The 15,211-nt window shown below is 37.3% G+C and overlaps 2 protein-coding genes across 4 annotated transcripts in view; one reads left to right on the top strand and one right to left on the bottom strand.

Annotated features, from left to right (window-relative positions):
• The window catches only part of CDK19 (cyclin dependent kinase 19), a 184,934-nt gene that overhangs the window by 27,115 nt on the left and 142,608 nt on the right, over positions 1–15,211 (bottom strand). The gene's annotated exons all lie outside the window — the stretch shown is intronic.
• LOC137769618 (proteasome maturation protein) lies at positions 8,676–9,158 on the top strand. Its single transcript, XM_068551612.1, has one exon. The coding sequence runs from the start codon at positions 8,676–8,678 to the stop codon at positions 9,123–9,125; it is 450 nt and encodes a 149-aa protein (XP_068407713.1). The 3' UTR covers positions 9,126–9,158.

Raw genomic sequence — 15,211 nt, 5'->3', positions numbered from 1 at the left:
CGTCACATTAAAGAAACTACAATTTACGCTATAGGCTAAGCCGAGACAAGACAGTGAGATAATCAGATCTATATTTAGGAAAAAACTCTGGTAGCACTGTGAAGGATGAACTGAGAAGGAAAGATGGACCACAAAGTAGAGACAGAGACCAGTTGGAAGTGGGCTACAATAGTCAAGGGAAAAGTAAGGGGTCCCTAACTTGTGACAATGGTCATGGAGCAACACATAAGAGCATTTCAAGGTAAAAGTTCAAGATTTGGCATTGCTTTTTTTGCACCGCCTTCACTACCCTCCATAGTCACTCATTCAACAAATATTGATTGAGTATCTAGCAGTGATTTAGATGCTAGACATACAGTAGTAAACAAAACCAGGCAAGATCCTTGACCTCATGGAGCTTACATTCTAGTGGGAAGAGAAGGGCAATAAATAACAAATGTATAGTACATCAGTATTGGTAAGTACTGTAGAAAACAATTAAATAAGGAGAACACAAAGAGATTTCCGCATCTGGTATTATGGTTGAGTAGGTACTCTAGGAGACCCTGCCATTACAGAACAACAATATATATGCTGCCTAAGAAACATTCCTTGAAGGATCCTTGGTCTCACAAGAGATAAGGCAGGGGTCCCCAACCCCCGGGCCACAGACCAGTACCAGTCCGGCTGCACAGCAGGAGGTGAGCGGCGGGCAAGTGAGCAAAGCTTTATCTGCCACTCCCCATCGCTCCCCATTGATCCCCATCGCTCGCATTACCGCCTGAACCATCCTCCCCACCCCAATCTGTGGAAAAACTGTCTTCCAAGAAACTGGTCCCTGGTGCCAAAAAGTCTAGGGAACCACTGAGATAAGGGATATCTACAACAACCCCGGCCACACCCCCAAATAAGGGCTGGAGAAGGAAGGAAAGGCAGGATGGACCTGGGAGCAGATGCCAGTAACACACTTCACTGGGGACACTGAACCCTGGACCACCAGCAAGGTGAAGAAACTGAGCCTGTTAGCTGACAATCAGTCAAGACTTCCATGGGGACTAAAGTAAACCAGAAGAAGCAAAAGGAAACCCTCTCTGTAGGAAAAACTTCCTAACTTAGGCCTAAGGACTAAAACAATACATTTTCCTGCTAAAAGCATACTTTAATCCATTCACATACTATTTACAAGAGATCCATCTAAGTGGAAGGACCATAAAAGCTGAAAGTAAAAGGCTATTAAAAGATAGAGCAGGCAAACTGCTAAAAGAATCAACTATAGTAATGTCAGACAAAATAGCTTTTAAGACAAAAGCATTATTAGGAGTAGAGATGGTCACCATGTAATGATACAAGATTCAATTCACCAGGAAGAGAGAACACTCCTAAAACTCATTATGTACTTGAAATATATATGTATTTGATATAATTTCGGGGAGGGAAAAGACCAAGGATAACAAACTTTTCTCAATAATTGATATGTCAAGCAGACAAAAGATTAGTAAGATATAGACCATCCAAAGGACACAATTAACAAAGTTGATCTAACAGGCATATACACAACTTTTTACCCAATAATTAGAGAATACACATTTTTATTTCAAGCATACATGGAACATTTACAAATGTTGTTAGTGTACTAGCAGGTCTCAAGAAGTTTCAAGGAATTGTTATCAAACAGACTATGTTCTCTGACCACAATGAAATTAAGTTAAAAGTCAATTACAGGGACTTCCCTGTGGTGCAGTGGTTAAGAATCAGCCTGCCAATGCAGGGGACACAGGTTCGATCCCTGGTCCAGGAAGATCCCACTTGCCGTGGAGCAACTAAGCCTGTGCGCCACAACTGCTGAGCCTGCGCTCTGCAACTACTGAAGCCCATGTGCCGCAACTACTAAGCCCACGTGCTGCAACTACTGAAGCTCGCATGCCTAGAGCCCATGCTCCGCAACAAGAGAAGCCACCTCAATGAAAAGCCCACACTCGTCACAACTAGAGAAAGCCCACGCACAGCAATGAAGACCCAATGCAGCCAAAAAAAAAAAAAGTCAATTACAAAAGTATAAATCTAAAACTCCATATATTTGGAAATGTAAAAATACCTCTAAATTATTCAAAGGTAAAAGGAGAAAGTATGAAGAAATTTAAAATACTCAGAAGTGGAATAATGAAAGTACGACCTATCAAAACCTGTGGAACTTACAAGGGAAATGTATAGCCTTAAATATTTATGTTAGGAAGAAAGGCTGAAAATAATTATGTGCCTAAGTTAAGAAGTTAAAACAAAACAAAACAAAATTCAACAGACTAAAACAAAAGAAAGTAGAAGTATAAAGATAAAGGTAAGGGCAGGAACTTATGAACAAGAAAGGATTTATGAAGCCTTTAGGACAACTACATCAAAAGGAGAGAAGGTGCAAATAGACGATATTACAAGTTTAAAAAAGGAACATAACTATAGATTCAGTGGAGGTTAGAAAGATAAAAGAACCCTATTAAAAAACTATATCTATTAATTTAAAAATATATACAAAATAGGCAAATTCAAGAAACTGTAACCTACAAATTGACTCAAAATGAATTAGAAAACCTGAAGAAACCAAGAAGTAGTAAATAAATTAAAACTGTACTTAAAAATCTTGCTACCAAAGGGTAAGCTGGGATGAAGTGAGAGAGTGGTATGGTCTTATATATACTACCAAATGTAACACAGATAGCTAGTGGGAAGCAGCCGCATAGCACAGGGAGATCAGCTCAGTGCTTTGTGACCACCTAGAGGGGTGGGATAGGGAGGGGGGAGGGAGACGCAAGAGAGAGGAGATATGGGGATATATGTATACGTATAGCTGATTCACTGTGTTATAAAGCAGAAACTAACATACCATTGTAAAGCAGTTATATTCCAATAAAGATGTTAAAAAAAAAATCTTGCTACCAAGAAAACAGATGATCACAGAGGCAAGTTCTCCAAATTTTCAGTGAAGATTGTTTCAATTCGATTCAAACATTTTCAGAGAATAGAAAAGGGAATACTCCCAACACATTCTAGAAAGCCAGTATAACCTGGATAGCAAAACCAAACAAAGTATAAGAAAAACTTCAGGCCAACTCCACTCAAAAATATTAAACAAAATAGTAATAAGCCAAGTCCAGAAAAAGGAATGCCAGGATGGCTTAATATAAGAAAATCTATATAAGTCCATCACCACAGTGACAGATTAAAGAAGAAAAATAATTTAATTATCTTGATAGAGGCTGAAAAAGCAGCTCATAAAATTTAACACCCAGTCATGATAAAAACTCTAAGCAAGTTAGACTAGAAAAAACTTCCTTAACCTGATAATGGGTATGTATCAAAAACTAAGAAAGAAACGTTGAAATCATTCCCTTTAAAATCAGGAATAATGTAAGAATACCCACTATTAACGCTTCTAAAATCAACACTGTACTATAAGTCTAGTATATAAAACAATAATTAAAGACATATGCATTAGAAAGGTAGAAATAAAACTACTGTTATTTTCAGATAATATAATTATCTACATAGAAAAAAGTATTTACAGGCAAAGTATTAGCAAAAGTAAGAGAGTTTAGAACATCTGGCTACCTGAACAATATGAACAAGCCAACTGTATTTATGTATATCAGAAAAAAAAAAGCTAGGAAATATAATTTTTCAAAGGCAGCATTTCTATAGTAACAACAACAAAAAACTATAAGGTGCCTAGGAATAAATATATCAAAAGATTTACAAGATTTTTATACAGAACACCTTGAAACCTTGTTTTAAATGATATTAAGAAGCTCTAAATAAATTAAGAGCTCATGTTAATAGATAAGAAGACTCAATATAGTAAAGACATCAATTCTCCCAATACTTATCTGTATATTCAATGCAATTTCAATCAAAATTCCATCAGAGTTTCCTTGTGGAACTTGAAAAGCTGATTTTAAAATGTATGTGAAAGAGCAAAGAGCTAAGAATAGCCAAGATATTCACAAAGTGTTAGGGGTAGGGGATGAGGAGAGGAATCTGGCTCAAAACATTATATCAAGATTTATTTTAAAGCTATAGTGATTAAACAGTGTAGTTCTAGTACAGGGATAGACAAACTGATCAATGGGAGAGAATGGAGAACCCAGATGGAACCACGATACTGAGAGAGAACTTCAGGTCAGTGGAGAAAGGAAGAACTAATCAATAAATGGTGCTGGCACAACAGGTTATCCAAACGGGAAAAAAATAAGTAAAATGAATCCTCACCTCATATCATATAAACAACAATTTCAGGAGGATTAAGGAATTAAATGTGAAAAGCAAAACTTTAAAACTTTGGAGGAAAAAAAAATTTCAAGAATATCTTTCTGAGGTGAGGAAGAATTTCTTAAACAAGATACAAAGAATAACCATAAGAGAAAAGACTGATAAATTTGTCTATTAAAATAACTTCCAATTATCAAAGATAAGGAAAATAAAAAGACAAAGCACAAACAGGCAGAAGTATTTGCAACACTTATCAGTAACAAAGGTTTAGTATCCAGAATAAAGAACTCCTACAAATCAATATGAAAAACAAACTAACAGAAAAATGGACAAAATGTCCGAACAGGGATTTAACAAAAAGAAGAAAATGTTTAACCACTAAGCATATGAAAAGATGCTATAACTCATCAATAATGGGGAAAATGCAAATTAAAATCACAGTGAGATACCATTTTACACCTAGTAGATTGGTTAAAAATTAAGAACAGCTGAGTAGGAAGTAGGTCAGGGGAACTCCAATACACTGCTGGTGGGAGAATAAATTGGTACAACTTCTTTGGAAAACAATTTGGCATCATCTTGTAAAACTGAACAATTGCATACCCTTTGACTCAGTAATTCCGTTTTTAGAAACACCAAAGAATGTTCATAGCAGCACAGTTTGTAATAAAAAAAAAAAATCTGGACGCAACCCAAATTTCTAGCCAATAGGAAAATGGAGAAATTAATTGTGGTGGAGTCACACAGTGAATTTTAAAACAGCAGTGAAAATCACTGAATTACAAATAAAAGTAAAAAATGTTCAGATCTTGGAAGCATTATGTTGAGAGAAAAAAAAGCAGGTTTTAGAAGACTATATACAGCAGGATGCCATTTTCATAAAACTTAAAACCGAGCAAAGCTAAAAAATGTTCTGGTTAGGCATATGTACAAATGTGATAAACCTATTTTTTAAAAGGAGTAAATAATAGGTTCAAAATTCAGGATATTTGTTACCTCTTGGGAGGAGTTAAGAGGACAGGATGAGGGAAAAAACATATATAGAAGCAAGCTATTGGTAATATTCCAGTTATTGAGTTAAGTGATAGGCTCTTGACTGTTATGCTTTGTAAGATAATATATAAAGCAAGGAATGGGGATAGGTACTGTTGGGAGTGGGTTGGCAGGGTGTTATTTTCAACATTATTTAAGCATAATTTTAAATTACTTACATAATGCCTCTTTGAGAAGGTAACATCTGGGATAAGACCTGAAGAAAGTGCAGTAACAAGGGAAGAGCAACTTGAAAGGCTTGAGGCAGGTAAAGCAGAGACACGCTAAGGAGAACAGTGGGCATCGGGGAGAACAGAGTGATAAGGCACTGATGATTCTAAAGAGAAGGAAACCCTAGGTAGGGCCTGCTTGCTGTTTCCAGTGGTTCTGCTTTTGGCACAAGTCATTTGGGTAGCAGAACTGGATGGGTTCTTGAGCACTGTCAAGCCTGTGCTCTGAGAGCTGATGAGGGCTGCCACGAGATTTGCAGCAGAGCAAGATCATGGTGTTCGGAGCAGTGAGGAAAAACCTTGGTGAGCTGGCAGGCTGGCTCACTGGAGAAAGAGCAAGGAGGTCAATGCGGCTGCAGTCAACGTGAGAGGAGGGGAGTTAGCCCAGGGGCATCAGAGGAGGGGTGGGGCAAAGGTTAGGGAGGGGTGCCGGTCATACAGAATGATGTGGGGACTCGGAAAGACTAGGTTTTTCATGACTAGAATTAGCATCGTTTTGTTATATTATCTATCTTACCCATAATTTTTACAAATTGAATAATTTATTTTATATATAGCCTGCCCAATCTCTGATAGCAGGGTTTGGAGAGATTATCATTTTCTACTACATTATATATTTCCATAATGTTTGATTTTGTATATTTTGGTATTGTTTACAATTAGATAAATGGTATTTTAAAAATATAAGAAAAAAATAATGCTGAGAGGAATAAAGGGTAGAAGAACAAGAGCCAATGAAAGAACTGGTGAAACAGCATCCAAGGTAAGAAAACAGTCAGCATAGGGTTCTAGAAGCTAAGAGTTTAAAAAAGGAAGAGGTAGCCTTCAGGTGCAACAGAATGAAAGCTGAGAAGAGGCAACTTTGGGACAATTAGAAGGTCATTGGTGACTCAGAAAAAATAATTTCTGTGCATCTACAGAAGCTAGACACAGTAAATGAGACCCAAATAAGTGGAAAAAAGGTAAAGGCAGATTTAGAGTACATTTTTCAAGGCCTTAGTGAGAATGGGAATCTCTGGGATATAACAATTTTTTAAATTGTAAAATCATCAAATAAACCATTTTATGTACCATTTGTTACACTGTTCACAATTCCTAAATTTTGGATTTAGGAATTAAATCCTTTTAAAATAAAGATATAAGATAAAAGCACAAAGTATGATATAAGGGAACAAAAATTGCTTCATATAAGAAATGAAAATAGATTATGAGCTGCTGAATGGGAGAAAAGCAGGAAGTTCATCTTGGATCACTGTTAGCTCTTATTAGAAGTTCCTGCAGTCACACTATGTGGAAACAGAGAATATGAATATGAGCACCACAATGGAATGAGGATAGAGAGAGAGAGAGAGAGAGAGAGAGAGAGAGAGAAAAGAGGACCTAGCTAGTTCTGAAGTCAGTAGAGAATACCTTTGACGTGACCTACTTGAAGCCCATGGAAGCTCTAAGTGTAGGGCCTGAGATGAGAGCAGCAGTGGTGACATGGTTTAGGGGAGCAGCGACTGTGAGCTCTTTTGTACAGTCTGAGAAAGGAACCCAGAGCTTGGGCAGTATCCATAGGGAAGGGTTCCTGTAGTCAAGTAAAAATCTAGAATCACAGAGGGAATCATTTTTTAATGCACACCTCTTAACTGGGATTATCTGTCCCCTTCAGGACAAGTGAATGTGTTATGGTCATAAGATACTTGATGTTTCAAAATAACAATAATAACAAAATAAATAACATGATCACCATGAAAATACATTTAACTTAGGGAGCTATATTCAATATCCTGTAATAAATCATAATGGAAAATAAAATAAATAAATAAAAATAAAATGCATTTAACTTTTCAAAGCATTTTCACATCGATTTTCTTCTTAAGGGAAATACTCAAGGACCTACAGGGCTAGGGGCAAGTCTCAGAACAACTCCATATAACCCTCAAGATTCCACACTGAGTTGTGTTTACAGATATTATGCTGAATTTTCAAAAGACTAACTTTGACAGTGATTAATTAAGTGAAGGTATATGCTATTAAAAAAACAAAGGAAACTGCAGCTCATGCACACACACCCACACCCACACATACAAACCTAAAAGAATGAAAAAAGGATACCAAAATTGTTCTGACCTAGTTACATCCCAGTTAACAGACTATGCTTTACTAAAACCCCTCTTCTTACTGTGAACACAAAATGCCAGCTGTGAAAGAAAGTGATACTGCTGGGTTTGCACACTTTAGTTACCATAGAAACAGTAGAAATGGCAGGAGTTGGATGTCTCATATTCAAGTTATCAGCAATAAAATTGGACAGACAAATCAAGGCTGCAGGATTCGTTTTAGTTAAATTGTATTTTAAGGGCAAAAGTCAGGGAATTAATGTGATAAACAGTATGGTTACTCAGAAATTATTCTTGAAATATCTGTATTTTAGCAGAATTTAGTTAATTCTTGAATGTACATTCATGATGTTTTGCATGTATTCTAGATTTGCTTTTTCCTTTTATAGAATCAATTTTTTTCACAGGGTTAAATTTATTTCAGTTAATTGGCACATCATAAATAGAACAGCCTAAAGATATACAATTATCCTACTACATTTGCTTTACACTTCCTACACCAGGACATTTGGAACAAAAATATGAAACCCACAAGATGACTCTCATCAGCACCAGTAAAGAAGACAGAAAAACAAACACAACTGTCTACAATCCTGAATAATAGGAAAAAACCAATCAGATATCAACTGGACTAGTTTCTGAACAATGAACAGTGCTAGCCTAATATTAATGGCTACAAACTATTCTTTTCTTTAAATACAGAAGTGGCATGACTCTTGTCACATTTGATACAGAAGTACATTCCCAGGAGAAAATTTTTAGTTTATGTTCCTTTCTTTACACTGTTCTGCATTGTTCACCTTGAACAAATAAGATTCTGTATTGTAACAAACAGGACAAAGAACTAAGAGAGACATGCTTTTTTTCTTAAGCACAATAGTCATTTGCAAGTAGCATCAGTCTATCATAATTTTACCCCTTAAAATAACTTCATTGATAGTAAAGGATTGAAAAATATAGAGAATCTGATTATTGTGACTGCAACTTCCTAAAGGGCAGGGAAGATATTTCTATCACCACTTTATGTATCTGCTGAAATCCAGGCATACAGCGTTAAATAAATATTTGTTGAATGGGTTCGCAGAGCGAGTTGAAGGTGAATGCCAGAGGACTTGGATCTCAGCTAAAGGACAGTATTCCAGTTACTGAACTTGCAGCAAGTGGACCTTTTGAAAGTCATGATCTTCTTCGAAAAGGTTTTTCTTGTGTGAAAAATGAACTTTTGCCCAGTCATCCTCTTGAATTATCAGAAAAAAATTTCCAGCTCAACCAAGATAAAATGAGCTTTTCCACACTGAGAAACATCCAGGGTCTATTTGCTCCACTAAAACTACAAATGGAATTCAAGGCAGTGCAGCAGGTTCAGCGTCTTCCATTTCTTCCAAGCTCAAACCTTTCATTGGATATCTTGAGGGGTAATGATGAGACTACTGGATTTGAAGATATTCTTAATGACCCGTCACAAAGTGAACTAATGGGAGAACCACATTTGATGGTTGAATATAAGCTCGGTTTACTGTAATGCAGTGTGCTGTTCATGGACATAGAGTGGCTGCATCTTTATAGTCGTTTTTTACTATAATTCGATGTGCACAACATTAAAAGTACTGACACATGAGAATTTTTGCCTAAATAGTATCTGTGATCATTTGAAATTATTTGGGTCTTTGGTTTATGTGATAATTGAAAGCACTAAAGGGAGATGGTTTTAAAACTTCTTATATTAAAACAATAGCCTTCTATGCCTTTAAAAAAAATGTTGCTAATTAATATCGTAAAACTATCCACAGGTTCCAATTCAGCCTATTTTCTAGTTATTCCATAAATTTACTTTTGAATAACCATAATCAGTATTTGATTCTGCAAACTTCATAGTAGCATCTTTCAGAATAAACATCTGTTCAGTGGCAGCATTTCAAAGTAAGTACAAAATAAGAGTATTATATTTTACCTTCTTTCAGTATAGTCCATTAATACTCATAAGAATAACACTTGCTTTATTGATGCTACTTTAGAATTATAACTATATTCTTTGATTCTTTCAGGTTGAAAAGTGTAAGTTCAGAGGTTTTGATTTTGGTCTTGTCTTCAAAGTGAAAAATTAAATAAAACAATCAGCAGATGTCAATTAAAAAAAAATATTTGTTGAATGAATGAACAATTAAATGAATGAATGAAAATTGCCACTGGTTAGTATTCATCGTCCTTTGGTAGGCAAGTTCTCAATTTTGAAAGAAATTGTAAGAAACCAGAGTAAGCACTTACCATGAAATATGCCAAGCTCACTTCTGAATATAGATTTTTTTAAAGTCCTAATTTTAATTCAGTCCAGGGTTTCAACAATCACTCATATGCCAATGACTCCAAAATCTATACCTCTAGGTCTCTAAACTTCTATATATCTAGAGATATGTCAACTGTATGCTGGCTATCTCCACAATCATCTCAAATTCAACTTGTTCAAACTGAATCTTCACTGCCTCTCTTTCTGATAGTATTCCCTTCTCAGTCACTCAATCAACAAAAGCAGAAGTCTGAACACCTGTCCTTTATTCCTAAAATCTAACCAATCCTCAGGCCTGATTATCTTACCTCCTAAAGATTTATCTATCTCCCCCCCTCTCTATCTTGATTACCTCTGACCTGATTCAGGCCTTCATCACTTCTCAACCAGCTCATTACAACAGCCTGAGAAAGCTGCTATCCCTGCACCCTCAAACCAATTCTCCACATCCCTGTCTCAGTAGTGTTTCTTTTTTATTTTTTATTTATTTATTTTTTTTCCTTTTTTGGCTGCATTGGGTCTTCATTGCTGTGCGCCGGCTTTCTCTAGTTGCGGCGAGCGGGGGCTACTCTTCATTGCGGTGTGCGGGCTTCTCACTGCGATGGCTTCTCTTGTTGCGGAGCACAGGCTCTAGGCGCGCGGGCTTCAGTAGTTGTGGCTTGTGGGCTCTAGAGCGCAGGCTCAGCAGTTGTGGCGCACGGGCTTAGTTGCTTCGTGGCACGTGGGATCTTCCCGGACCAGGGCTCGAACCCGTGTCCCCTGCATTGGCAGGCGGATTCTTAACTTCAGTAGTGTTTCTTAAGCAAAAACCTGACCAGCTCAGCTCTGACTGACCACAGGAAAAACCCATGCTTCTAAATGTGACAATTAAGATCCACTGTAATCTGGTCCCTACTTCTTTCTTCTTCCTCTTCTTTCACTACTTTTTTGCTTTGTCCCAGTAATATCAAAGTGCTCACAGTTTCTTACCGCATTCCCTTATTCATGCTGTCCCCTCTGCCTGGAATGCTCTCCCCACCCACGTCCCCCAAGTCATTCTTATAAATTTCTCCTCATCCTTTCAGATTCAGCTCAGTGTGAGTCCTCTAAGAGAGCCCCATCCCAACTGGGTAGGTATGCTTCTGTGCTCTCAGTACCTTATGCATAGCTAATCCCTGAATATACTTTACAATTTCTCTTTTAAACCTTACTATTTTATGATTATCAATTTATGTGGGTCTTCCCCCACCACGCATTCATGAGGAAAGGGACTGTATTTTATCTATCCCTGTATTTCCAGTGCCCAGTATACTGTCTGGAACACCTTAGAAGGACGAAATATGTTTATAAAGCAAACATTCTAAGTCCAAAAACCAGTACTTCCCCCACAGAAGTCCAGAAAAATGGACATTAGGTTCCATAGTTCTATTAGTGTCATACTTTAGGTGTACTGTGGGTTAAATAGGCCTTTGTATTCAGAGAACCTAACCACTATTTAAAGTGCTCTTTCTCAGGGAAGATTCCTTCCCAGTTAGAAATTATGTATCAATAACTAGATGTAGGCTGTCTTAAAATGAGCAGTCTATAATATTAAATGCTGTGATTAATTTCATTTTACCTTAAAATGGTCTAGAGGTATCTGTAACGGGTACCTATGTTAATTAAACCTCGGTATTCATGGTAAACAGCTGCCAACCCAGCACTGCACAACAGTTAACAATGCACTTCTTTGTCTTTGCCTTTTAGGAGTGGTTACAGGCCTGAACAGCAGAGATAAGGTTTTCTTTTCTCTAACAAGAACCAATAAAAAGCAGCCTTTATAAAAAGCTTTATGCAAGACAAACACATGTATCTAGAAGGCAATTTACCTAACAAACTTCAAGGTCACCAACAGTATAATCAAGATATATTCCACATTGACAGCAAGGCCAGGAAACAAGGCTACAAAGACATTCAGATGCTATCCTGTTCATTAACTAGTACAATCCATCTGCAGAGAAGCAACACTGGTAGAAAGTAGTTTTCCATTTACATTTGTGACAGTCACATTCAAATCAAACAATTCATTCTTATTATCATGAGAAATTTAGAATGTCAGAGGTAGAAGTTATCAAACTGAGCCCTCTCATTTTACTCATGAAGAAACACAAAAAACCTATAACCTCAACTAAGTCCACTGTCCACAGCGGCAGACCCAGGCTTAGAACCTAAGTCTCTCAGAGATGCACTCCAGGCGAGGGTTATGAGAACAAAAGCACACTTGGCAAATAAACAATACTTAATTGACTTATAGTCCTCACCAATAGAAGACTTCTACCCAGATGTGTGCTTAGTTGAAAATACGATCACACAAAATAACCATCATAAATAATCTCCCAGTGAAACGAATCATCAGTGCTTAAATGCAAGATCCCCTCTTGATGAAGATACCACCATTCTCAGTAAGGGATCTTGAATCATCCTACAGTGCTGGTCAAATAGAATGCCTGTGGTAGCATACACATTTGTCCTAATTCATCAATTTGTAATTAAAATGGGTACATTTTATTGTATATAAATTCTACTTCAATAAAATTAATTTAATAAAACAGTATGCCTGAATTGATTCTTCAGTTTTAAACACAGGCCTCATAGTACTGGGGCTCCTTCTGTAGGCCTTGGCTCCTAACCAGTTCCTGCCATTGCTGTCACTGTGGAATATATCTTGACTCTATACCCTTTTAGGGACTATGAAGTTAACTTGGCAAATAGCCTTCTAGAAATGTGTTTGTCAGTACAGGCTAATAAAACTATACTGAAGTCAGGATCATCAAAAGAGCCCTGTCGCTGAGCTGAACCTTCCGAGGCCTCATAAGCCACTGTGAGTCAAACCAAGTCCCCTTTGAAGCTGGCCCTCTTAGAAGTGTGATTCTTAGTGTGTATCACCTGCCTGTCAAACAGATGGCAGAGCACTTTGCTCTAACTCAAACTGACAGATGTGCAGGACTCTGCTGCAAGCTCCGGTTACTGGGCCATGGGTGTGGATGATGGAAAAACTGACATGCCAGAAAGAATCACAGCCCCGTATGCAGAAAACACCTCAATAATACCTTCTTACGTTTGTAAGATGTGTGTCACAGTATCCAGAGCATTGTAAGAAACATTACCATACCTATCTTTACAAGGCCTTGTATAGAAGCAGTAGAAGCATCTGTACACAGATGACATGACTACCATCAAAGGCCTTCACGCTGCCATCGTGAGCAGCTGAGCCACAGACTGTGGAGGACCAGCTCTAAGGAACTAGTTAGGAACCAAAGGTCACCAGCAAAAGCCCTAGTGTGATTCTTCAGCATGACAAGATCTGTAATTGTCCAAAATCACCTAAAATTGAAGGTTAGAAGATAACCAGGCCATACTTAACATTTTTCATTGTTAGCTCTGCATTCTGAGAGAAATTAGGGTGACTAAATCATATTAAAATGAATGCTGCTTTCTGTCACAATTCGTCAAGTAAAACGTTAATAAATCAAATGAAAATTAATAGTCATTTGATTAGCATGGAATTGTTAGAATGAAAAGTTAAGTGAAACACTAACTTTGATCTCATTTAAGCCAGTTTTTAAAAACTTTTTAAAATATAAAATATTTAGCAATATTTAAATATAAACCAGATGAAACATGGCCTACTTTTTTTTTTAAAACACCAAGAAGCATGTTTCACATATTTATAGTAGGGCTCTACTCTGTAAAGCAGAAGTGGCTAGGAGGAGTATCAGGCTAAAGGAATTCTGGGGAAGCAAGTGGTTAAAAGAAAGGGCATCGCTACACTGCTGATGATATTCAGAAGAATGGACAGAAGCTTCTACAGAAAGGAAATCAGGAGGAATTCAGGAACTCTGGAGCTAAGACAATGGAATCAACAACAATATAAAGCACCTATCATTATTGCCATTTTACAAATGAGTAAACTGAGGCTTAAGTAGCAAGATTAACTATCTTGGAAATAATTTTTTTTTTATTTATTATTTTTGGCTGTGTTGGGTTTTTGTTGCTGCACGTGGGCTTTCTCTAGTTGCGGTGAGCGGGGGCTACTCTTCATTGTGGTACGTGGGCTTCTCATTGCAGTGGCTTCTCTTGTTGCAGAGCACAGGCTCTAGGTGCATGGGCTTCAGTAGCTGTGGCCCGTGGGCTCAGTAGTTGTAGCTCGCAGGCCCTAGAGTGCAGGCTCAGTAGTTGTGGCGCACGGGCTTAGTTGCTCCGTGGCATGTGGGATCTTCCCGGACCAGGGCTCGAACCCGTGTCCCCTGCACTGGCAGGCAGATTCTTAACCACTGCACCACCAGAGAAGTCCAGAAATAATTTTTTTTTTAATCTAGGATCTCAAAGCTCCCATAACATAAGAACTAAGCAAGGCTAAAACTCTAAAACATTATTAAAATGCTTGCAAAATGCTGCCATGATGGCTACAGTAAGATTTTAAGGGTTTCTTTGAAGTATAAACATTTGCCTTATCAGGCCCTGTTTAGCATAGACAAAATTAAAGACTTGATGCATCTCCTTGTCACACAAGTTATGAAGAGAAGCTGTGAGGCAAAGAGAGATTTCTAGACAATTCTCCAACAACCAAGCATTTATTTTAATCAAACTTTCACAAAGAAGAACAGCACAGCACTTTGAGTAGAAACCAGAGGGCCATCTTTGATTTCACATATTGGATTTTCATACAGTGCTGTTCCTAAAAAGTCTTCAAATGCTCTTTTTGGCTAAAGGACTATATTTCATGCTGTCCTTTCACTGCTTGTCAGCTAGCTGTTACAACTCAGCAGCATTACCAACCTTGGAAAACAAAGGTTTTGCTATCATTTAAATTTTCCTTTGCATTTTTACTTTTGCTTTACACAAATGTGTGAAAAAGAAAAATAGAAATAAAAAAGTAATAATATTAGTGATAAGCATATACCTCAGACTGCATAACAAAGAAAGAATCTCTAGGTATGTTCAAAGTGAAAAATCCTGGATCTCAATTGAACACACCCTCCAGATTTAAGTGGATTAAACTTGTGGTTCAATGCAGGGTGGGAAAGGAGGGAAGGAAGAGAAGAGGAGGGGAAAAGTAAGGAACATATACCAAATTCTGGGAATAAATCACTGAAGAATGTGAAAGGGAAGGAATAATTGGTACATTACAATGTTTTTTTCACTCTCTAGAACTATCCCAAAACTCTTACTACACAAGCAACTTTTATACATGGAAAAAATTATATATGAAAGGAGGGGACTTCCTGCATTTTCTTTACTATATTATAACTAAATAAAAAGGACAATAACAGGATCCAAACATCATTTAAAAGCCTCTCAGACTC

Source organism: Eschrichtius robustus, chromosome 9 (genome assembly GCF_028021215.1).
Source record: "Eschrichtius robustus isolate mEscRob2 chromosome 9, mEscRob2.pri, whole genome shotgun sequence".
Lineage (NCBI taxonomy): Eukaryota > Metazoa > Chordata > Mammalia > Artiodactyla > Eschrichtiidae > Eschrichtius > Eschrichtius robustus.
This window is presented reverse-complemented; position numbering and strand designations above follow the sequence as displayed.

What these genes read in the sequence shown, in the direction of transcription:
- LOC137769618 (XM_068551612.1), top strand. Translation starts at nt 8,676, where the DNA reads ATGGGTTCGCAGAGCGAGTTGAAGGTGAATGCCAGAGGACTTGGATCT.